This window comes from Lithobates pipiens, unplaced genomic scaffold, assembly GCF_037356315.1.
Source record: "Lithobates pipiens isolate NorthernLeopardFrog02 unplaced genomic scaffold, aLitPip1_a1.2 Scaffold_16, whole genome shotgun sequence".
Taxonomy (NCBI): Eukaryota; Metazoa; Chordata; class Amphibia; order Anura; family Ranidae; genus Lithobates; species Lithobates pipiens.
Window position 1 is genome coordinate 367,564,737 of NW_027507748.1, and position 24,029 is coordinate 367,588,765.

General features: G+C 42.1%; 1 protein-coding gene across 1 annotated transcript in view; it reads left to right on the forward strand.

Annotated features, from left to right (window-relative positions):
• NT5C1A (5'-nucleotidase, cytosolic IA) overlaps positions 1–12,047 on the forward strand; it is a 106,121-nt gene extending 94,074 nt beyond the window's left edge. Inside the window, exon 6 of the mRNA XM_077482090.1 lies at positions 237–12,047. Coding sequence (XP_077338216.1) covers positions 237–599 — 363 coding nt within the window. The 3' untranslated portion in view covers positions 600–12,047. The remainder of the gene's footprint in view (positions 1–236) is intronic.
• Positions 12,048–24,029: the final 11,982 nt, after the last annotated feature.

Sequence of the window (24,029 nt, forward strand, 5' to 3'; positions counted from 1 at the left end):
TACAGAAGCGTATAACACTTTGAGTGATCACATGTTTAGTTTTTGAGACACATGTTGTAACGTATTAGCACATTTTACCACAAGGAGCGCCACATCCATTTCATCCCCCTACACACTACTGGCATGTTTGCATAAGTTTCCTCACACAACCCAAAAATATGTTTAAATGATATCAGCTTTGCTGATTGTAGTAGAATTATTCTTGTGTTAACGTCAACTCAATGCTTTATTCACAGGGTCCTCTAAAATGTTTCTTGGAAGCTCTAGGAAAGCTGCAGAAGAAGTTCTACCATAAAGGAATGAGAATGAACTGTCCCATACGCACATATTTGGTTACTGCTCGTAGTGCAGCCAGCAGTGGGGCTCGAGCACTAAAGACCTTGCGTAGCTGGGGCCTGGAAACGGATGAGGCCCTCTTCTTGGCTGGAGCCCCAAAGGGACCTCTGTTGGAGAGAATCCGCCCACACATATTCTTCGATGATCAAATGTTCCATGTGGAAGGAGCTAAGGAGATGGGAACAATAGCAGCACATGTCCCATACGGTGTGGCACAAAGGCATAAACACACACCAAAAAATGCAACATCCTGTGCCAAGTGAGACTGATATATCATGTAATCTTATTACATTTTCTACCTGGATTATCATTATTTATATCTTTATTTAATACTGTGCACAAGGAAAATTATGGGAATAATCGTATATATTTTCACTAGTATTTATAATACTGTACAATGAAACTATAAAGAAAGGGCCAGTAGGGCATTAGATAAATGCTAACAAAGGCATCATCTCTCCATCTTTCATGGCTGTGGACTTCAAATTATTTTATGAATGTAATAGGTGAAAATGTATTTTTTCACTTTCGGGTTGATTTACTAAGACTAAGGAAGCAATAGATGTTAGACTCCTAATTACACCTAATTGATACAATTAAGACTTCAACGTGGTGAATGGAGAAGCATGATAGAAAATGCTAAACGTAGTTCCTAGAGAGCGTAGAACTGCAGGATTTTGCCAAGAGCCTGTTTGCGTGTAAAAAGAAACAATTGGCAAGTTTGATTTCTTAAATGGCTGCTTTTGATACCAATGATATCAATTTTCTTTCCTGTTTTGTAGTGTTTTTTTTACATGTTCTGCAAATTAAGGCATTTTTAATGAATGTTACAGAGCAATACATACTTTTTTCTAATGTTAAATATATCTATTTAAACTATAGTTATATCTCTAGAATATGACAAATATTTAACATGTCTAATTCAATTTTTTTTTTTTTTTAATATCTACTTAGAATTATATATGTTAATGCTTGAATCATGGTACTACTAAATATTCTAGTTAAAACTATGGGTAGCACAATGGCTTAGTGGTTAGCACTTCTGCCTAGCAGCACTAGGGTCATTGGTTCAAAACCCAACCATAACACCAGAGTCACGCATGTTTTCCAAGTAAGCATGTGGTGTGTGAAGGTGAGCTTATAAGAGCAGTAGTTTGGTTGTGTGCCACTTCACAGAAGGGTCTGACAAAGCCAGCAGCAGCATCTCCCCCTCTTCAGTAAAGACTGAGGCAGAAGTGGCTGTAGGCAGAAATAAATATGTGCATGTTCATTTAGGCACGAATCTGCATCAATTAAAGTGATTGTAAAGTCAGAATATTTTTTTTTAAATCTTAATGCATTAGGATAAAAAGCTTTCTGTGTGCAGCAGCCCCCATAATACCTACCTGAGCGCCCTCTAGATGCAGCGATGTTGCACGAGATACTCAGCTGGCCAGGACTCCCCTCCTCATTGGCACCCCTCCTCATATACTCACTTTTGTTGCCAGTGGTTTAGACATTAATAGCTGTGTGTTGAGTTATTTTGAGGGGACAGCAAATTTACACTGTTATACAAGCTGTACACTCACTACTTTACATTGTAGCAAAGTGTCATTTCTACAGTGTTGTCACCTGAAAGTGGGGAAAAAATGGTTTATTGATCCAATATCCAACAAATACATAAAAAGTTCAATATTCAACATTTATATTGACTGCAGCAACACAATTAGGTACATTTACTTGTGAAAAAGAATCAATGGTATTTATGGTGCTACATTTTGCACAGCATTTTACAATAGGGTTAGAAGGGCCCTGCTCATAAGAGTTTGCAATCTAAAAGGGATCACAACTTAACTTTCACAGTGAACAGCAGGGAACAAAATAAGGCTAATATTAACCAGGCAACACATTTTAACTACTTCCTGCCCGCGCTGAGTCCTTCAGACTCAGCTGATCACAGACTGGGGGTAAAGGGTCAACCATAACAGCCCTTTACCACGTAATTAGCTGTGGCCGATGACAGCTGATCACGATGTAAACAGAAGCCGCTTATCGGAATTAATTTCCTCGTGCTGTCAGTGAGAGAGAGAAGAGCCGATATCCAACTTCTGTTAAAAGGACATCTATATTGATAATCAGGGCACTGATTATCAGTGTCCTGATTATCAGTGCAGTCCCAACAGTGCCAATCAGTGCCCATCAGTGCTGCCTATCAGTGCCCATCAGTGCTGCCTATCAGTGCCTCCTCATCAGTACCCACCTTTTCTGCCTTATCAGTGCACATCAATGCTGCCTATCAGTTTAGCCTCATCTGCACACATCAGTGAAGGAGAAAAATGTACCTGTTTGCAAAATTCTATAACAAAGTATGAAAAATTAAGCTCTATTTGTGCGAAAAAAGTGATGAAAATTGAATATGGGTACAATGTGGCCTGGCCTACAACTCTAACCACCTCACCCACCCCTTTCAATTTGTTATGTGCAAGAATCTAAAAATAAAAATACCAACAAACTACAACATAGCACCAACCCCCCCCCCCCCCCAGTCCACACACACACACACACACACACACACTCACACTTCTGATTGTGGTAAGCAGGAAGCTGCATTTCTGTCTACATGATTAACTAGTTAATAACCGCCCTATAGCCGAATGACGGCTACAGGGCGGTTTCTTAACTCTGGGAGGCCGTCATATGACGTCCTCCCAGAATTCCGCTCTTGCGCGCCCCATGGGGCGCGCACTTGAGAGCATCCGTGACTGCCGGGTCCTGCTCATAGCGGCCGTTTACCACGTGATCGCTCCGTCAAATGACGCCGGTTCCTCCCTCCCCCTCTCTGTACCGATCGGAACAGCGGAGGGGGAAGAGATCGGTGTCAGCAGCGATGTGGGCTGCATCTGCAGTGCCCACATCGCTGCTCACCGACAATTAACCCCTCAATTCCCTGCCAATTCCCTGCCAATACTCTGCAATACCCTGCCATTACTCTGCATTACTCTGCAATACCCTGCAATACTCTGCATTACTCTGCAATACTCTGCATTACTCTGCAATACTCTGCAATACTCTGCATTACTCTGCAATACTCTGCATTACTCTGCAATACCCTGCAATACTCTGCAATACCCTGCATTACTCTGCATTACTCTGCAATACCCTGCAATATTCTGCAATACCCTGCAACACTCTGAAATACCCTGCAACGCTCTGCAATACCCTGCAACGCTCTGCAATACCCTGCAACGCTCTGCAACACTCTGCAATGCTCTACAACACTCTGCAATGCTCTGCAACACCCACCAATACCCTGCAACACTCTGCAATGCTCTGCAACACCCTCCAATATCCTGCAATGCTCTGCAACGCAATACTCTGCAACGCCATACTCTGAGATACCCAGCCATACTCTGAGATACCCAGCCATACTCTGAGATACCCAGCCATACCCAGCCATAGTCGGTGATACCCTGCAATACCCAGCCATAGACACCCCCCCCCTCCCTCCCGCCGCCCTCCGGTGCTTCTACCGACTCGCCAATACGATCAAATCTAGAATCTTTTTTTTTTTTTTTTTCAGGTTCAGGCTTCCCAGCTTAGAGGTGAGATGCGGGGTCTTATTGACCCCATATCTCACTGTAAAGAGGACCTGCCATGCTATATTCCTATTACAAGGGATGTTTACATTCCTTGTAATAGGAATAAAAGTGATCAAAAAAATTATTTTTGGGGAAAAAAATGTCAAACTAAAATAAATAAAGTAAAATGAACAATACATTCTTTTTTTTTTTTTAAAGCGCCCCTGTCCCCATGTGCTCGCATGCAGAAGGGAACGCATACGTAAGTCCCGCCCACATATGAAAACGGTGTTCAAACCACACATGTGAGGTATCACTGCGAACGTTAGAGCGAGAGCAATAATTCTAGCCCTAGACCTCCTCTGTTACTCAAAACATATAACCAGTAAAAAAAAATTAAATCGTCGCCTATGGGGATTTTTAAGTAGCGACGTTTGGCGCCATTCCACAAGCCTGTGCAATTTTGAAGAGTGACATGTTAGGTATCGATTTACTCGGTGTAACTTCATCTTTCACATTATGCAAAAATTGGGCTAACTTTACTGTTTTTTTTTTTTTTTTAAGCACAAAACTGTTTTTTTTCCAAAAAAAAAGCATTCGAAAAATTGCTGCGCAAATACCGTGCAAGATAAAAAGTTGAAACGACCACCATTGTATTCTCCAGGGTGTTTGCTAAAAAAACATATATAATGTTTTGGGATTCTATGTAATTTTCTAGCAAATAAATTATGATTTTTACATGTAGGAGAGAAATGTCAGAATTGTCCTGGGTGCTCCAGAACGCCTGATGGCGCTCCATGCATGCTGGGCCTCTGTATGTGGCCACACTGTGTAAAAGTCTCACACATGTGGTATCACCGTACTCTGGAGTAATAGCAGAATGTGTTTTGGGGTGTAATTTGTGGTATGCATATGCTGTGTGAGAAATAAACTGATAATATGACAATTTTTGAAGAAAAAAAAAAAAAGTAAAATAAATCTTGATTTTGCAAAGAATTGTGGGAAAAAATGACAACTTCAAAAAACTCATCATGCCTCTTACTAAATACCTTGGAATGTCTTCTTTCCAAAAAGGGGTCATTTGGGGGGTATTTGTACTTTTCTGGCATGTTAGGGTCTCAAGAATTTAAATAGGTCGTCAGTACTTCAGGTGTGATCAATTTTCAGATATTGGCACCATAGATTGTGGACTCTATAACTTTCACAAAGACCAAATAATATCCACCAATTTGTACTTATTTTTACCAAAGATATGTAGTGGTATAAATTTTGGCCAAAATTTATGAAGAAAAAATTACTAATCTGCTAAATTTTATAACAGAAACGAAGAAAAATTCATTTTTTTACAGAATTTTCTGTATTTTTTCTTTTATAGCACAAAAAATAAAAAACCCAGCGGTGATTAAATACCACCAAAAGAAAGCTCAATATGTGTGAAAAAAGGACAAAAATTTCATATAGGTCCAGTGTGGCATGACTGAGTAATTGTCATTCAAAATGTGAGAGCACCGAAAGCTGAAAATTGGTCTGGTTATTAAGGGTGTTTAAGTGCCCAGTGGTCAAGTGGTTAAGCAAAACATATCAGTTAGGAGTTGTAAGAGTAGAACAACTGACATTTATTAGTAACAATAACAAGACAAGGGTCAGCAGATGCTCACAAACCATAATTGCATGGTCACACAGACAAAAAGAACCCCACAAAATTGAAGCCATATCCACAAGAACCCGCTTTTTAGAAACATATGCACAACAATTATAGAAACCAAAACAAAGATCAAAGCAGCCTTAGCGGGTTGGTCATTATGCACAATATCACCCCCCTACTACAGTCCTTTCATATAACAGGTTGTATTGTGAGCCTACCTACACATGACTAGGGATGAGCTCTGGCGTGTTTGCACACTCCACGTGCAGAGCCCGCCAGGAAGTCAGCGCGGCGCTGCGCTAATCACAGGCAGTGAGACATTTCCCGATGTGCAGCTGCAGAGATCAGGAAATGTCTCATTGTCTGTGATTAGTGCAGCGCCACGCTGACTTCCTGGCAGGTTCTGCATGGGGAGTGTGCGAAGACACTGGAGCTCATCCCTACATATGGCCAATAAAGCATGTGCCCACCAGTGTCATTCAATCTGTCTGTTCATGAATGCCTAAAGTGTCTGCACCTGATTAGCAGCCTTAGCTATGTGCATCAATTTGACACATAATAGGCCAAAGATTAAACCATTAGTATGCACAGAAAGAAAGCAAGGGCTATATAAGAATACGTACTTGTTCCATGCACTGCAGAGAATGTTAAATGTCCAAGTCCCTGTGAGGGTTTCTTTTCCCAAATTTCTTACCAGCACGTTCGTCATCAGCATCCAAAACACGTTCAGTATTTCCCATCTATTCCCCAGTGCCATATGTTCTTGTGCAGCCCACCAAATTGGAACATAATGAATGTGTTCTGCATGGCACTACACTGGAATATGACCAGAGACCTCCTAAACGCACTGAAATTTATTTTTGCCTGCAAATTCTGTGGGTTGTTAGGAGACAGCACCTGCTGGCATCATAACAACCAGTGACTCAAACCTGCTATCAGCAGTGATTTCCCAATGACAGCAGAATGGAAACAACATAGCCAACATGTCAAAAAAGAGCATTTGCCCTTCGGTCTGTCATGAATTTGAAGGAGAACCCCATGCCTAAAAGATAACAAAAATTGTGTGGCTTCCCCCCAAAATCACTATTACACCCTTATCTAAGTATACAGTCCTGCAGGCCAGGAAATGGAGTGGAAGAGCAAGCTCCACCCCCACGCAGCGTTTTTATTTATAATGTCAGCTCTTTTGTTTACATTATGTGAAACCCTTCTAAAATGTACCAGATTGAAAAAAACACGCATTATTATTAGTTCAGGTACATATATAGCACTGTCAATTTACACAGCTCTTTACATTCACATCAGGTCCTGCTTCAAGTAGCTTACAATCTAAATTCCCTAGCTCACATTCATACACATACTAAGGATAATTTAGACAGGAGCCAAATCAACTACCAGAGAGAACATGCAAACTTCAAAGCAGGTAGTGCCATGGTTGGGATTCAAACTGACAACCCTAGTGCTGCTAGACTAAAATGCTAACCACTTGGCAACCGAGCTGCCACATGCATGTAGACTGCATCTCTGTGGTGTGAAACAACCCTAAGACCCCTTTCACACTAGGGCATTTTGCAGACGCTATAGCGTTCAAAATAGTGCCTGCACAATGCCCTAAAACAGCTGCTCCATTCACTCCAGTGGGCAAGCCCGAGGGTGTGTTGCGCTGGCAGGGCATCAGAAAAAGTACTGCCAGTAGCTTCTTTGGAGCAGTGAAGGAGCGGTGAACACAAAACTCCTTCCCATTGAAATCAATGAGGCAGTGCTGTCACACTGCGGGCAAAACACCGCTTAAAACCCGGTACCAGCATTATTTAAAAAAAACGAGAAAAAATAAATATTTTATAGGAAGCAAAAAAACACAGCTAAATAAAACTACTAAGGAAATTAAAAAGTTCTTAGAATATCTATGTTGGTGTTTCTGTGCATAGTAACAGTTCTATAGTTACAAGTATTGATGTATACTGGTAAAATGGAAAATTGTATACTCACCTTTCCGTAATTTTCCTTTCCAGACGCATCTCCAAGGCAGCACACACTGGGTTGTGACTCTGCCCCCACAACCTAACAGGATTGGTTAGCTAAAAATTTGAAGGAGAGGCACCCCACTTCATTCTCTGTAACTATCATCCTAAAGAAGGGGTGGGATGCCCTGTGCTGCCATGGAGATGCGTCAGGAAAGGAAAATTATGGAAAGGCAAGTATACAATTTTCCATTTTCCTGATGCATCATGGCAGCACACACTGGGAAATAACTTCGCCAGTTGGGTGGGTGCAAGTTAAAGTAGTAGTGTTTATTACAGAGCTGAAGAATTGGCTCGAACAACGGCTCTTCCAAAATCTACTGTTGATAACTGAGCCGAGTCCACTCTATAGTGGGAGATGAAAGTATGCCCGGAGGACCAGGTAGCTGCCCTGCAAATTGTCTTGGGAGACACTCTGCAATACGCTGCACAGGAAGCTGCCACTGCCCTTGTTGAATGAGCCCTGATGCCACCGGGTACTGGCAAATTCTGAATGTCGTAAGCTTTCTTGACTGCCTTGACCAACCAAGATGCAATGGGGCGGGATGATCCCATCTGGCCTCTTCTCCCCCCATGGGGAATCACTAATAGACTTTCGGTCTTCCTGAAAGAGACTGTAGTTGATAGATCATTTCTAATAGTCTTAACATCCAAAGTGTGTGGTTGACCTTGATCATCTGTAAATGATGGAAGATTGATTTCTTGATTGTAATGGAAGAATGATAACACCTTTGGAGTGAATTGGTCTGAGGGTTTAAGGACCACCCTGTCTGAGTAAAAAGACCATGTATGGCTCTGAAATCATTAACTCCTGTATTTCTAATCTTGTCGGATGGGGAAAAAAAAAAGAATGAAGTGGAGTGCCTCTCCTTCAAATTTATAGCTAACCAATCCTGCCGGGTTGTGGGGGCAGAGTCACAACCCAGTGTGTGCTGCCATGATGCGTCAGGAAATATATATATAAATGTTAGCCTGTTTATTAGTTGGGCTTTTGCAAAAACAGGTTTTACACATTTCAAACAACATTTCCAAGCGTCCAAACAAAGGCATTTACTATAGCAAGCCCCAAAAAACAGAGTGAAGGCACTTTTTAGGTTTCCTAGTCTGGGTATGCTAAGTTGTGTCACTACCGAGATGTTTGAACTAGGTGAAGTCAATGCCTGCTTGGATTTTTTTAAATATATCACTTTATACAGACAAATTTAGAATTATTTTAAAGCAGTTATTCTTTAAAATGTTCAACATATGTAAAAGAAGTATAAATTGCTTGAGATCATGTTTTAAACAAGATTTTTCTCTGCTGTGCACCTGCTTCTAGGAGGGGGAACTCATTTAGACGGTCATTTACCGTAGTTTGTTGACTGAGTGCTTTATTAAATCGTTTTTCCATCTAAAAGTAGTCGGTCATGCACAGGAGTGAGCCGATTCACAGACAAGGTGCTTTAGTAAATCAACCCCTTTTTCACTAACAGTGTCGCCTTTCAAAGCTGACTGGAAAAGCCTTATGGTTATTGAATGTTTTGTTACGTTTTCTAATCAGTTCTCTTTCTGCTAAAAGAATATGGGACTGTAACTTGTGTTTGTGTGTTAATGTTTGATCATTTACTGTATCTTGGGATGGTATATTTTCTTTAGATATTTAACTCTTGGTTTGCACTCCAACCTTTACTTGTTTCCCTTACCATCATTAAAACTTTGGTAATTGTCCAATACAATACCAAAGATATCACATTTACTACATTTGCTTTTGCCTCTCCTTATAAAATAAATTATGTCAACTGCAACCAAAAGCTTGGCCCCTACTCAAAACAGTAAAGTCCCTCTTTGTGGTGTTGCTAAAGGGGAAAAGCAATAAATTGAAACACTTCTCTTATTCTTTGCTCCAGCAGGCTTCCTCATCTGCTTGGAACCAGTCCCCTTCACTTAGGTGGCTGGCTGCAGCTCAATGATGTCAAAACATACAATGCAGAACCAGCAGGCCTGCATTGTATGCGCAGGACCACTGCATCTTGAGAGCATCGAACAGCGTAAGAGAATGCCAGCTGCTGGGGAGCGAGTAATGAGATAAGTATTTGTACTTATTCCTTCATCCCCTAGCCAACTGAGCATTTAACCCTTGCAGCGCTGGGGTTTGAAGCAAACCTGTGCTTTGCTTTGCCCATGCAGAGCAAAGCAACATATTTGATTTAATCTTCCTCCCCAAAACTGGAAATTTCCCATTTTCTTAATGGCTCTGGTCAGCTGCCTGGATAAAGAAAATTTCCAGTACTTCTCAGAATGGAAGAGCATGTGACTCACACCATGTGGGAGTTCTGGGCCAATCACCGAGCACCAGCACCTTGAGCAACTAGTAAGAAGAAAGGGATATTTTTGGTAAGCAATGTATACAGATAAACATAAGATTTGCAAAAAAAAAAATCAATTTTATTTCATTCTATGTTTACTTCTTATGCAATATAAAACAGCGCATATGTGCTTGTCTAAAATAGGTAGGTTTGATAAATGCATGATCCAACCTGAATATACAGTATATGAGAGAATTTACACATATAGATTTCCAAAATTTTGTTTACATAAAGATATAACATAGTTTTTGCACATGTTGATATTCATCCAATGCATTTCTTGCATCAAAGTGTACTATCTGCGCTGGATGAATATCAGCAAGTGCAAAAGCCATGTGATATCTATATGAAAAAAAATGTATGGACATCTAAATGTCTATTACAAATCTTATGTTTACATACTTTGTGTACAAATATCCCTTTTTTGTTTTATTTGAGTCATTTTCCTATACCAGGATATAGACAGTGACTCCCTTCTGACCACCCTTCTTTTTTGCTCATGTATCATCTGGTAGCTTAGATGGGGTGGCTTGGAGCAGAGGCAAGCAGGTGGAGGTTTGGATTAAAGTGAATCTTTTGCTTTGCTCTGCATTAAATTACGCCTGTGTAAAAATTAAAAGGGTTGTAAACCTTTGCAGTTTTTCACCTCAGTGCACCTGCATTGAGGTGAAAAACCTCTTGTAGTGCACCAGCCCCTCAGAGCCCACCTTTTTCTTACCTGAGCCTGTTCGTTCTTGCGCCGGGTATGAGCACACCCACTCCAGCCGGCGTCTTGGGTCCTGATTGAATAGATTGATCGCAGCATCAATCAAATCCAGTAACTCGGGGCGGAGCGGAGTTCTGCTGTCTGTGTCAATGGACGCAGCAGCAGTAAACGGAAGTGCACCCGCACGGGTGCCCCAAAGGAGAGCACTTCTCTCAAGACACTCAAGAAGAGCAGGAGCGCCACTGAGGGACCCCAAAAGAGGAGGATTGGGGCCCCTCTGTTCAAAACCCACCGCACAGAGGGGGTAAGTATGACATGTTTGTTTTTTTTTTATAAAAAAGGAACCTTTAGATATCCTTTAAATCCAGTAAGGGATTAATACAAGGCAGCCTAAAGTGCCAGCACCTTACCAAATATTTCAAGTGCTGTCAAACTCAGGTTTCTTGCTTTGAAATGATGACTGCTTCAATTGCCTGCAATGTGCACATTCAGGGATGTGAAGTTTACTACAGCTTTGACGTCAAAACTAGAAGTTTCCTTTTCTAAGTTTATGGACATCCTGGCAACCCTGTAGATAAAGTGAAATTTAATCAATGACCTGTAGGTACCTGCTTTTAACATTTATAGGCTAAAACCTCTAAGCTATAATCTTTATAAATTGCCATAAAGGAATAATATTTTTAGCAATCAGAGCCAATGATAACTGGAAATACCCATAACTGAAAATAGGAATTGTTCCAGCAAATAAAACATGTTAAATGTTTAATGAATTAAGTATGCTGTCAGCTAGCAATGTTTACAGGCCATAGGTTTACTTTAACCTTGCCATGCACGGTTAAAAATACAATCAGGAAAATCAATTATTTTACTTTTTTATTAATCTCCTAGTCACCCAAGGGTACTCTTGGTTAGATTTCAGACAGTTAAGAACTATTTGCTGGTGTCTGGCTTCAAACTTTATCTGCAGTCCAAATATGGCAAGCTTGACTGCAACAATGATACAGTGTATGTGGACACCAGTAAATTGTATAACTGAAAAATGTCACTTTTTAAAACTGGGTAACCACTGTGAATTAACAAATTGGTAAGGAGGTAGCAGCATAAAGAGTGTCAATCAGTGCACTGTGATTTTTCTGTATGTCTTGGTTTTTGCTAAATGTTTGTTTTTAACTTGTGTGCCTTTATGTGATCCGGATTGTACAATTGAACTCATAGTCTTCCTGTGAATGTAACCTATAGAATGTACTGAAGCATCATGATATACATATTTTTGAATAAATAAAACTATGAGCAACAGTGTGAATGTGATTAAATGTTAGTGGTCTTGACTTGATTAAACTGTGTTAAAGTGGGCCAAACACAGAAGTCAATATTGTGTTGCTAAAGTTCTTTTATTGAAAATATTATTTTCCATAAATTAAAATGTAGTGAACATCCTATTGTGTTTTTTTTTTTTTTCTTTTTTAGAAAGACACACCAACCTTTGTGGAGATTGTGTGCATATGACTCTGTAAATGGTCAACACAGGGTTGGGAATATGGCCCTGTTTTAATACCAGCACATTCCCCTGTTAAATGGTGATGGCAGAAAAGTTGTCCAACCGCTCAACCTAGTGAACTGACAAAAGAGTCCAATTTGATTCCAATTTGACTGAGAAAAATGAGGTTGCCCATTTAAAGTAAACCTGTACACAGTTTTAAAACAGTAGTAAACCGCATCCAAAAATAAAAATACTTTGGGAGTCGCTGTTTGTAGCGTGGCTCTGAAAGGAACGGCACACACAAGCCATTCCTTCAGTGCGCATGTGCTGGTGACGCCACCGGCTCCATCTATCTATCCATTTACAGTACCTATAGGTAAGCCTTATTATAGGCTTACCTATATGTAAAATCATATATGGGAGTTTAAACAAAGTATTTTTAATTGATATTTGCTCAAACAACATACAACATATATACATAACCCATGTGCCTGTTAACATCAATATATACTACTAATATGTGTGTGTGTATATATATATATGTATATATATATATATATATATATATATATATATATATATATATATATATATATACACACACACACATACATACATACATACATACATACATACATTATATATATATATATATATATATATATATATATATATATATATATATATATATATATATATATAAAATTAAAGAAACATAAACATAAAAAGGGGGGGGTTATATTTAATAGCTCACTAAACTCAAAACATAAAAACAAAAAAACAGAAAAAAAACAGTACCTCAAAAATGCTTGTACTGTAATTCTCCAGGCCATTATAGTCCTCTATTCAAAGGAAACAATGAAGGGGCCAAATCTGGTATTGCCAACCACCTCAACCATAGGTCCCATTTACACGCGGCGGATCCGCTCAGCAGAGTCCGCCAGATCAGCAGGAGATCTCTCCCTGTTGAGCTCCACTGAGATGGCGGATGACAGGTCGGTCTCTACTCACTGAGCGGGGAGGGGCCTGTCAGAGCGCTGCTGATTACTGTGGAGGGATCAGACGAAAACGAATGCATGTCCGTTTTCATCAGATCTCATCCGATCTGCCAGGATGGACCTGAACGTATCGCCATACATCTGATTTTAGTGGATCGGAGCGGATGGAATGTCAGCGGACATGGTCACCGCTGACATCCTTCGATCCATAGACCTGCATGGAGCGTCCGTTCGGATCCACCTATAAAACTCATAGGCGGACCTGAACGGTCCATCCATGTGAAAGGGACCATACTCTTTCAAACTTCTCTGGGCAGTTTCTATGTAAATATGTATATGTGCAGTACTTTTATTCTTTTGCCTCAAAGGTGTGCAGTGGGGTTGAACACCACAGAGGTTAATCCATTTAACTCCTTAAGCACCTTAAGCATTTTAAGTACTGTGAAAACTGTAAAATGACATACCGTATTTATCGGAATAACTCAACATTTTAGGAGGGAAGTTTCAGGAAGAAAACTCAATCTTTAAATAAAGAACTTTGAAGCAAAATAAGGGTCAGTGTCCATTAATTCAGCCTCACCATTGCCCATCTGCAGCCTGATCAATGCCACCTGCAACCTCACAATTGCCCATCAATGCCCATTTGCAGTCCGATTAATGCCCATATGCAGCCTCACCATTGCAATGAATGCAGCCTGATCAATGCCCATCTGCAGCCTCACCTCAGATTACTGCTGCCTCAGAGGGGACAGGGAGGGAGGCGGGATGAGCGCTGTCAGATTACATACAGCCAGAATCATCAGTTTACTTGGCGGCCTCTTTAATACAAAGACCCGCCTCCTAGACCGGCTTCTATGATAGACAGAACATTGGCCCAAAGCCGGCCCAGCAGATGGGACTTCCTATTACAGAGGCCACTGAGTAAACAGGAGATTCTTGCTGTATGTAATCTGATGATGCTCGTTCCGCCCACCTCCCCGTTCCCACCTAGGCAGTCCAAATTGCAGTATCGGCGTATAACTCGCACACACTATTTGCACCCGATTTTTGTGAATGAGGAAAAGGTGTGTGTTATACGCCAATAAAAACAGTACTTTACATTCGTTTACAGAGATTACAAAAAGAGGGTTACAATAGAATTACAAATGTGGAATTACAAAGTGGGGTTCTGTTATCTATACATATCTAAATTAACATTAAACATCTAAGGAAACATGACTATATGTTCAAAGATTTGAATTGTCTACAGCACATCTTTTAACTAACAGCATGGACTCAATTTATGCCTAAAAACATATATGCTTTTATAGACAATGCACCTTTACTTTACTGCATACCTTGCTCCACTTGTCAAGGGGTGCAATTTTAAACTTTAGAAAATGTCAATAAACAATCCCCTTCCCATGAGGTGCTGCTGGCTTGCATGCCTCTGAATGCTGAATCAATGAGAACCCCCTTTCTCTAAAACTAGGGGAAGGAGGAAGTGTCTGATGATTAACACACGATCACACCAAAGTCCGATCATTTAGAACGTGATGATGTACTACGGGACTAGAAAAAGGAAGTTCAATAGCCAGTAGCCAATAGCTGCCCTTGCGTCGTTTTTGGTCCGTCGGAATAGCATACAGACAAATAGTTTTCCCGATAGGAATTAATTCCGTCACAAAGATTTAAAACATGTTCTATTTCTAGGTTCATCAGAATTTTCTAAAGAAAATGTCTGATGAAGCCCACACATGATCGGAATATCCAATGGAATGATTCCGTCTGACCTTTTCTGCCAGAAAGTCTGACCATGTGTACACGGCATTAAACATTCCCCAGAGATATAAGAGGAAGGCATAAAGGTTCCATCTGTCAGTCAGTGCTGAACAAGGGTTTAAAGTGACAAGCGGACAGCTACAATAGGTACAGTATATAGGTGTTTTCAGGGAGTAGAGATTCATCCACTATACCTAAAAGGCATATTCCGGGTCTTCTATTATGTTTATCTGAAAGACCAAATTAACAGTAGTAATAACATCTTGCCAATAACGGTGGAGTTTAGGACATCTCCACAATGTGGGAGTTTACTCCAACTTTAAGCTTTTAAAACTAAAAGCCTTGAGTTAAAGCATACACCAAACAATGCCATATATTACCTTTATTAGCAAATTAAACGTCTACTGTGTGGCTTTCTTATTTAATGTCACTTTAATACAGGGCCATCTTTAATATAGATTGGGCCCTGGGCAAAATATTTCTTGGGCCCCCCTCCCATGCAATTTCCCTCTCCACCTACTCTGAGACATACAGTAAAATAGCAGCTAGACCTAAAATCAGTTTTCTGTATCAGATCAGGCAGGAATTGCGATTGGTTGCCAGCAGTTACAGCATATCATTACTGCTTACTGACTAGTTGCTAGAGGTTACAGCACACGTTACGGCTCACTGATTAGTTGCTAGAGGTTACAGCACATCATCTCCTCACAGCAGGGGAGCATGATATACATAGGAATGCCACCTTTATTTACATATCAATGCCGCCAGCCGTAGCTATTTACTTAGTATTGTCACCGCTATTTACATATGAATGCCGGTTATTTGTATGTAAACACCGGGTCTGCAGGTGAGTCACTTGCACACAACAATAGGGCAGAGCTGCGCAGCATTAGTACCAGCACTTCACACAGATATTAGGACACAGCACAGGAATAAAACTTCAAGGGACGAGGGAATTTAAACCTGGATAGTTGGCAAGTATGAGGCAGCTGTTTTGGGCCCCACAACAATGACAGGGCCCAGGGCAGCTGCCCCTTTTGCCCTGCCTTAAAGATGGCCCTGCTTCAATACTGACTCCTAACTTTCTCTAACTTCATAGCTAAGATTTATCTACTGCCACCTTTGTGTTCAATGAAAGTGCTGCTAAAAGCTATTGAAGAATAGGGATGACCTCAGGTATGTTTGGACATGAGTTCAAACCCTCCAGAGCTATCACACTGAGAAGCTGTTAATGTCAACAGCCAATAATAGGCGATGGAGACATTCCGCACCCCACAGCCGCACATACAATAGACGTGTAAACATACACTTGAGGGGTGGGGAATACCTCTGCTACCTATGATTGGCTGTTGGTATTGACAACTTCCTGGCGAGTTAGCTCAGGCGGTTTCAGACTCATATCTAAACGCACCTGAGATCATCGCCACTGAAGAATTTTCAGTGTACGTTGGCAGGGCTCAGCATTTCTGACTCATAAAGGGTAGGAGCATGTGTTGTATCTCCCATCTCTCCTCTTAAGCAGCACTTTACATTTTAAATGTGTAAAATAAAATACAGAATCATCATTTTCCATGCAGACCAAAAGAAACTGTGGCACCAGTTTACAAGTATTCAGCCTTTTTTGTGTATTGAATGTATAAATCATATATAGAAAAGCTTGTAAGGTTATCATTTTAAATCTGAATATTTTTTAGCAGTAAGCAGAACATCAGGTTTATGAGTCAATACTCTGTGGAATCAGTGGAAGGTTAAGAGACCCCTGAGACATTTAAGACCAATTATATCTCAAAGGTGAAAAAAATACCTTCTCACCCCAAAACAGTGGCAATCAGTTTACACCCTGGATTCCACATACAAAACTGAACTGCACACTGCTACAGAGTATGAAGAAGATCATCAATGAGCCTAAAACTAATATGAGGTTAAAAAAAAATGTTTTTTCTTTTCTCTTCCATCTTTTTCCCTTATTCTCTACATTGTTTTATAATGTGTGTTGCATTCTGTATATTAAAATTGTATACAGTAATATATATACAGTGCGTGTGTGTGTGCTGTAAAGTTAGAATGCTTTCAGAAATAGAAGTATTAATTGTTTATTTTTATCAATTAACAAAATGGAAAGTAAATGAATAGAAAAAAAAATCTAAATCAATATTTTGTGTTTATATGCATTGGCTTTAAACCAACATCAATCCTCCTAGGTACACTTGCACAGTTTTTGAAGGAACTTGGCAGGTAGGTTGATCCAAACATCTTGGAGAACTAACGACAGATATTCTGTGGATGTAGACTGCCTCAAATCCTCCTTTCTCTTTATGTAATCCCAGACAGACTTGATGATATTGAGATAAGGGCTCTGTGGGGGCCAAACCATCACTTCCAGGACTCCTTGTTCTTCTTTACGCTGAAGATAGTTCAGGTATTATAAATAAGTTATACTGTATATAACAATACAAAGGAATGCTATAAAACTAGGATTTGTTTTTCAGTTGATTCATGCAGCTGCATGTGTTCCAGTTTGACACCAAAAAATTGTGCCTGAATGGCAGTTTGGAAATATTGTCACCCTACCGGGGGGCAGGGTGGAAATTTCCTCCCAGGCCACTCTGATGCCCCATACATAGTCCACACCACTTTCCTCAGGCTGTGCACGCCCTCCATTCCCTCCCTGGCTCAGCCAATGGCAGGCAGGCGTCAGTAGCTGAGCAGGCTCCTCAGCTCATGCCGCATGGAAAAGATAGTTTTGGGTGCAAATGTTTGTAGGCTGTCGAGCAGCCGGTGGTGGTGATGGAGGTCTTGGCTGGCATACTGCTTGTTGATCTCACCAGTCTGTGTATGTTCCGGGACAGCACTGGGGCCGGACCTGGGCAATTGCATGAAGGAGGAGGACACAGGCACGCACATTGGGGGGTAGAAGAATCTAGGCCGCAGGTGAGATTGGCCGAAGAGGGGGCCACTCTGGACGAGGTAGAGAGTAACAAGCTGGTGGAGAACTGGGCCAACAGAGATGGTGCCAGGAAAGCACAATGAGGGTGACTGCAAGTGTCGTGGGGGACAACAACATGCTGAAGCATTTCTCCTGACAGCTGATCCTGCTGTTCAGTATGTTAAGCTGTCATTGTGATAATGTGTACCCAATCAGGAAATTCTGATACCGTCATGTGATAGTGGTAGACCTTTCCTAATTGGCTGCAGTTCCAGGGCTTCTGATTGCTTCAATAAACTTAGTGGAGAGCAAGACCAGCTTCTGTATTAGGTATATGAGGGGGGCTCCTGGTTTAAATGGCCACTGCTGATGTGAAGGGGAACTCCTAATGTGAAGGAGGAGACTTCTGATGTAAAAGGGGATTCTGACATAAAGGGAGACACCTGATATTCAGTAGGAGGATATTGATATAAAGAGGGACGCTGATGTTAAAGGGGGACTTCTGATGCAAAGGGGGACTCCTAATGTACACGGGGGGGACTTCTGAAGTCAAAGGAGACTCTTAAAGTTAATTAGGGGTTCATGATGTTTAAGGGGGCTCCTGATGCTAAGCAGGACAGTTGTTGTTGCATGTAAATCTGACTTCCTGATATATTTAATTTTTAGTCTGAATTATCATGATATAAAATAATGGATGTGGGGACCTTTTGGTGGGCGTTGTTTTTATTTTTTTTTATTTTTTTGGGGGGGGGGCAGCATTTTATTCTTGGACCCAGGCAGCACAATGTCTTGGGCCAGCCCTGAGTACAGCAGAGAAAACCAGAAGCCTGGACATCCAAAGCAGGTGAAGACTTCCATAGTATATCTGCACCAAATCCAAGACCATAAGGGAAATCTTTTATGCAGTTTACAAATTAATTCGGCATGATTCATTAATTTTCTAATGGTCTAATGCAGGGATCCTCAAACTATGGCTCGCAGCTACACCTGGCCTGCCAAGGCCATTTACCCGGCTAGGAGCTATGACCTTCCTCCTGCACCATCCATGCTTCTGATTGCGGTGAGTCTCCCTTCTAAGCCTGCTTCCCTCCATCCATCCATCCCCTGCTTTAGTCCCTCAATCCCTGTCATCTCTCACTTGTTGATCTTTCGGCTGCATGGTCATGGCCGCTGGCTGCATGCACCGCCATCTCCTGGCCTGATCTGCTTGAATCCCCAGCCTGCTTGTGTGCTGCAACCATCACTCTGCTGGCTTGGTGACCTCTGCTGCATTAATGGTCACTGCTCAGGCTGCATTAATGTGGACTGGTGAGGCTGCATTATTGGTCACGGATCAGGCTGCATTGATGTGGACTGGTGAAGATGCATTGATGTAGACTGCTGAGGCTGCATTGATGTTGACGGGTGAGGTTGCATTGAGGAGGACTGGTAAGGCTGCATTATTGGTCACTGATCAGGCTGCATTGGTGTGGACTGGTGAAGCTGCATTGGTGGCCACTTCTCAGGCTGCATTGATGTGGACTGGTGAGGCTGAATTGATGATGACTGGTGAGGCTGCATTATTGGTTACTGATCAGGCTGCATTGATGTGGACTGGTGAGGTTACATTATTGGTCAGTGATCAGACTGCATTATTGGTTTCTGATCAGGCTGCATTGATGTGGACTGGTGAGGCTGCATTGATGAGGACTGGTGAGGCTGCATTGATATTGACTAGTGAGGTTGCATTGATGAGTACTGGTGAGGCTGCATTATTGGTCATTGATTGGCATGCATTGAGGTGGACTGGTGAGGCTGCATTGATGAGGACTGGTGAGGCTGAATTATTGGTCACTGATCAGGCTGCATTGATGTGGACTGGCGAGGCTTCATTATTGGTCACCGAGTGGCCTGCATTGATGTGGACTGGTGAGGCTGCCTTATTGGTCACTGATCAGGCTGCATTGATGTGGACTGGTGAGGCTGCATTGTTGGTCACTGATCATGCTGCATTTATGTGGACTTGTGAGGCTGCATTGATAAGCTCTTGTCAGGCTGCATTGATATAAACTGGTGAGGCTGCATTGATGAGGACTGGTAAGGCTGCATTATTGGTCACTGCTTAGGCTGCATTGATGTGGACTGGTGAGACTGCAATATTGGTCACTGGTCGGGCTGCATTTTGAGTCACTGATCAGGCTGCATTGATGTGGACTGGTGAGGCTGCATTGATGAGCACTTGTCAGGCAGCATTGATATGGACTGATGAGGCTGCATTGATGTGGACTGGTGAGGCTGCATTATTGGTCACTGATCAAGCTGCATTGATGTGGACTGCTGAGGCTTTATTATTGGTCACTGATCAGGCTGCATTGATGTGGATTTGTGAGGCTGCATTGATCTGGACTGGCAAGGCTTCATTGATAAGGACTGGTGAGGTTGCATTATTGGTCACTGCTCAGGTTGCATTAATGTGGACTGGGTAGGCTGCATTAATGGGCACTGATCACGCTGAATTATTGTGGGCTGGTGAGGCTGCATTATTAGGTAACTGATCAGGCTGCATTGATTGGATTGGTGAGGCTGCATTGATAGCACTTGTCAGCCTGCATTGATGTGGACCGGTGAGGCTGCATTGATGTGGACTTGTGAGGCTGCATTGATGTGGACTGGTGAGGCTACATTGATGAGGACTGGTGAGGCTGAATTGATGTGAACTGGTGAGTCGGCATTATTGGTCACTGCTGAATCTGCCTTGATGTGGGCTGGTGAGGCTGCATTGATGGGCACTTGTCAGGCTGCATTGACATGGACTGGTGAGGCTGTATTGATGAGGACTGGTGAGGCTGCATTGACATGGACTGGTAAGGCTGCATTGATGAGGACTGGTGAGGCTGAATTATTGGTCACTGATCAGGCTACATTGATGTGGACTGGTGAGGCTGAATTATTGGTCACTGATCAGGCAGCATTATTGGTTACTGATTAGGCTGCATTTTTGTGGACTGGAGATGGCTACATTGATAGACACTTGTCAGACTGCATTGATATGGACTGGTGAGGCTGAATTATTGGTCACTAATAAGGCTGCATTTATGTGGACTGTGAGGTTGCATTGATGGGCACTTGTCAGGCGGAATTGATATGGACTGGTGAGGCTGCATTACTGCTTACTGATCAGGTTTCATGGATATGGACTGGTGGGGTTGCATTGATGTGGACTGGTGAGGCCGCATTATTGGTCAATGATTAAGCTGCATTGATGTGGCCTGGTAAGGCTGCATTATTTGTCACTGATCAGGCTGCATTGATGTGGACTGGTGGGGCTGCATTGATGTCATACCTCCCAACTTGTTGAGATGGAAATGAGGGACACCTAGCAGCAAAAGTATGCAGGCATAGGCAGTGGCGTAGCATGGGTTATCAGCACCTGGGGCAAGTAAAGTAATTTGGGCCCCCTAACTCATGTACTTTTAGTACTCCCTTCCACTAGTACAATATTAAACCCCTTACCCCATAAGCACATGTATGTAATTAAAAAAATGCATCTGTGTCGTTGCCCCCTCCCCCCATGTATTATATATACACTGACCCCCTCATCACCCCATGTATTACACACTGCCTCCCATCACTCCATGTTTTATATATACACTACCCCCCCATATATTATATATACACTGACCCTATATATTATATTTACACTAACCCCAATATATTATATATACACTACCCCCCATAAATTATATACACACTGCCCCCATGTATTATATATACACTGCCCCCCCATAAATTATATATCCACTATCCAAATATATTATATATATACACTACCCCCCATAAATTATATACACACTACCCCCATGTATTATATATACACTACCCCCCATAAATTATATATACACTGACCCCCCATGTATGAAGCAGATGGCAGACAGAAAGCCCTGGGGTAGATGTTTGCAATTATGATTTCCCTGTCTGTGAGAATGTATCCCTTTCCCAGGCTGTGTGGTGTCCCGGAAGTGGTAGAAGAGCGGCACTTCTGATAAACTTCCTCCCTCATCTCATTTCAGCCTGGCAGAGAATGTGTCACCCTGGCCATCCCCATCCTACCTGATCCATTTCCCGTTCACTGCTGAGCCTGCTTGTCTCCAGCCACCCCAGCCCGGCACGGCAGTACACAGCCACCACTCATCTGGGCTGGGCTCTTCTTGTCTCCCATTTGTGGACTGCGGGGTGTGGTGGAAGCCTGCCCAGGCACAGCCAGCGATAAGACCTATGGACAGCTAGGCGGGAGTAAGCTGCGATCACCCGCTAAAGCCAGCTCTGCCTGCCACCATGCCTACACATGACTGAGTGCAGCCAATCGCAGAGAGTGTCCATCACTGAGGCCAGACTGCTGCGGAAGCTCCAACAACAGTAGTACAGAAACATGGAGTGAGACAGAGGAAGGGCGCAGACAGTGGAACACACTGTACTCCCAGGTAGGGATGAGCTTTGAGTTCGAGTCAAACTCATGTTCGACTCGAACATTGCCTGTTCGCCTGTTTGGCGAACAGTGAACAATTTGGGGTGTTTGCGCCAAATTTGAAAAGCCGCGGAACACCCTGTACAAGTCTATTGGAGAAATCTAAAGTGCTAATTTTAAAGGCTAATATGCAAGTTACTGTCCTAAAAAGTGTTTGGGGACCTGGGTCCTGCCCCAGGGGACATGTGTCAATGCAAAAAAAAGTTTTAAAAATGGCCGTTTTTTCGGGAGCAGTGATTTAAATAATGATTAAAGTGAAACAATAAAAGTGTAATATTCCTTTAAATTTCATACCTGGGGGTGTCTATAGTATGCCTGTAAAGGGGCACATGTTTCCCCTGCTTAGAACTGTCCCTGCACAAAGTGTCATTTCTGCAGGAAAAAAAGTCATTTAAAATCACTTGCGGCTGTAATGAATTGTCGGCTCCCGTAATACAGAGAACACTCATTGAAAGTCATTGATAAAAAATAAATAAAAAAAGCATGGGGTTCCCCCAAATTCAATTACCAGGCCCTTCAGGTCTGGTGTGGATATTAAGGGGAACCCCACGTCAACTTTAAAAAAAAAAATATGTGGGGTTCCCCCTAATATCCATACCAGACCCTTCAGGCCTCTCTAGGCCGCACCAGGCCGGGCCCGGCCGCGGCCTCTGTGGGCATCACAGAGACCCAGCACAACCCCCAGAATGCCCCAGACATGTGGGTGGGTGGCGGGAGGGGACAGATGGATGTCCCTTACCTCTCAAGGCAGTTATAGTCAAATTTCTCCGGAAGGCCTTAGGGAGGCAAGATGGTGGCGGCCGCGAGTGTCCGGAGGCAGTGAATCTCGGGCGTCCACAGACCGCTTTCCTCCAAAAAAGCAGCCCAGGATACTGCAGTGGACTGAGCTAATGAGGTTGGTATGTTCTTTATGTCCTGTTTTGATGCGTAGATGTGCGGATGGCAACGGATTACTCCGAGGGTATCTGGACCTCTCAGTAAAAGTGGCTGCCGCCGTTCACGTCAGGACACGCCGCCACGTTTGTGCACAATTTTAAAGCATGTCGTGTTTGGGATCCATGTACTCGGCATAAGATCATTTTTTTTATTTCATCAAACATTTGGGCAATATAGTATGTTTTAGTGCATTAAAATAAAAAAAAATGTTTTTTCCCCCCCAAAAAAAACGCGTTTGAAAAATCGGTGTGCAAATACTGTGTGAAAAAAAAATTGCAATACCCACCATTTTATTCTGTAGGGCCTTTGCTTTAAAAAAATATATATGTTTGGGGGTTTAAAGTAATTTTCTTGAAAAAAAAAAAAATAATATTAAAAAACAAAGTGTCAGAAACGGCTTTGTCTTCAAGTGGTTAGAAGAGTGGGTGATGTGTGGCACAAGCTTCCAATGTTGTGCATAAAATGCCAGGACAGTTCAAACCTCCCCCCCAAATTACCCCTTTTTGGAAAGTAGACACCCCGAACTATTTGCTGATGGGCTTTTTTTTTTTTGCACAAAGTTGTCACTAATGATATATTGTTCAAACATGGCATGGTTATATGTGGAATTACACTCCAATATACATTCTGCTGCTTCTCCTGAGTACAGGGATACCACATGTGTGGGACTTTTTGGGAGCCTAGCCACGTACAGGACCCCAAAAACCAAGCCCCGCCTTCAGGCTTTCTAAAGGCATAAAATTGTGATTTTACTCCTCACTATCTATCACAGTTACGGAGGCCCTGAAATGTCCAGATAGCACAAAACTGCCCC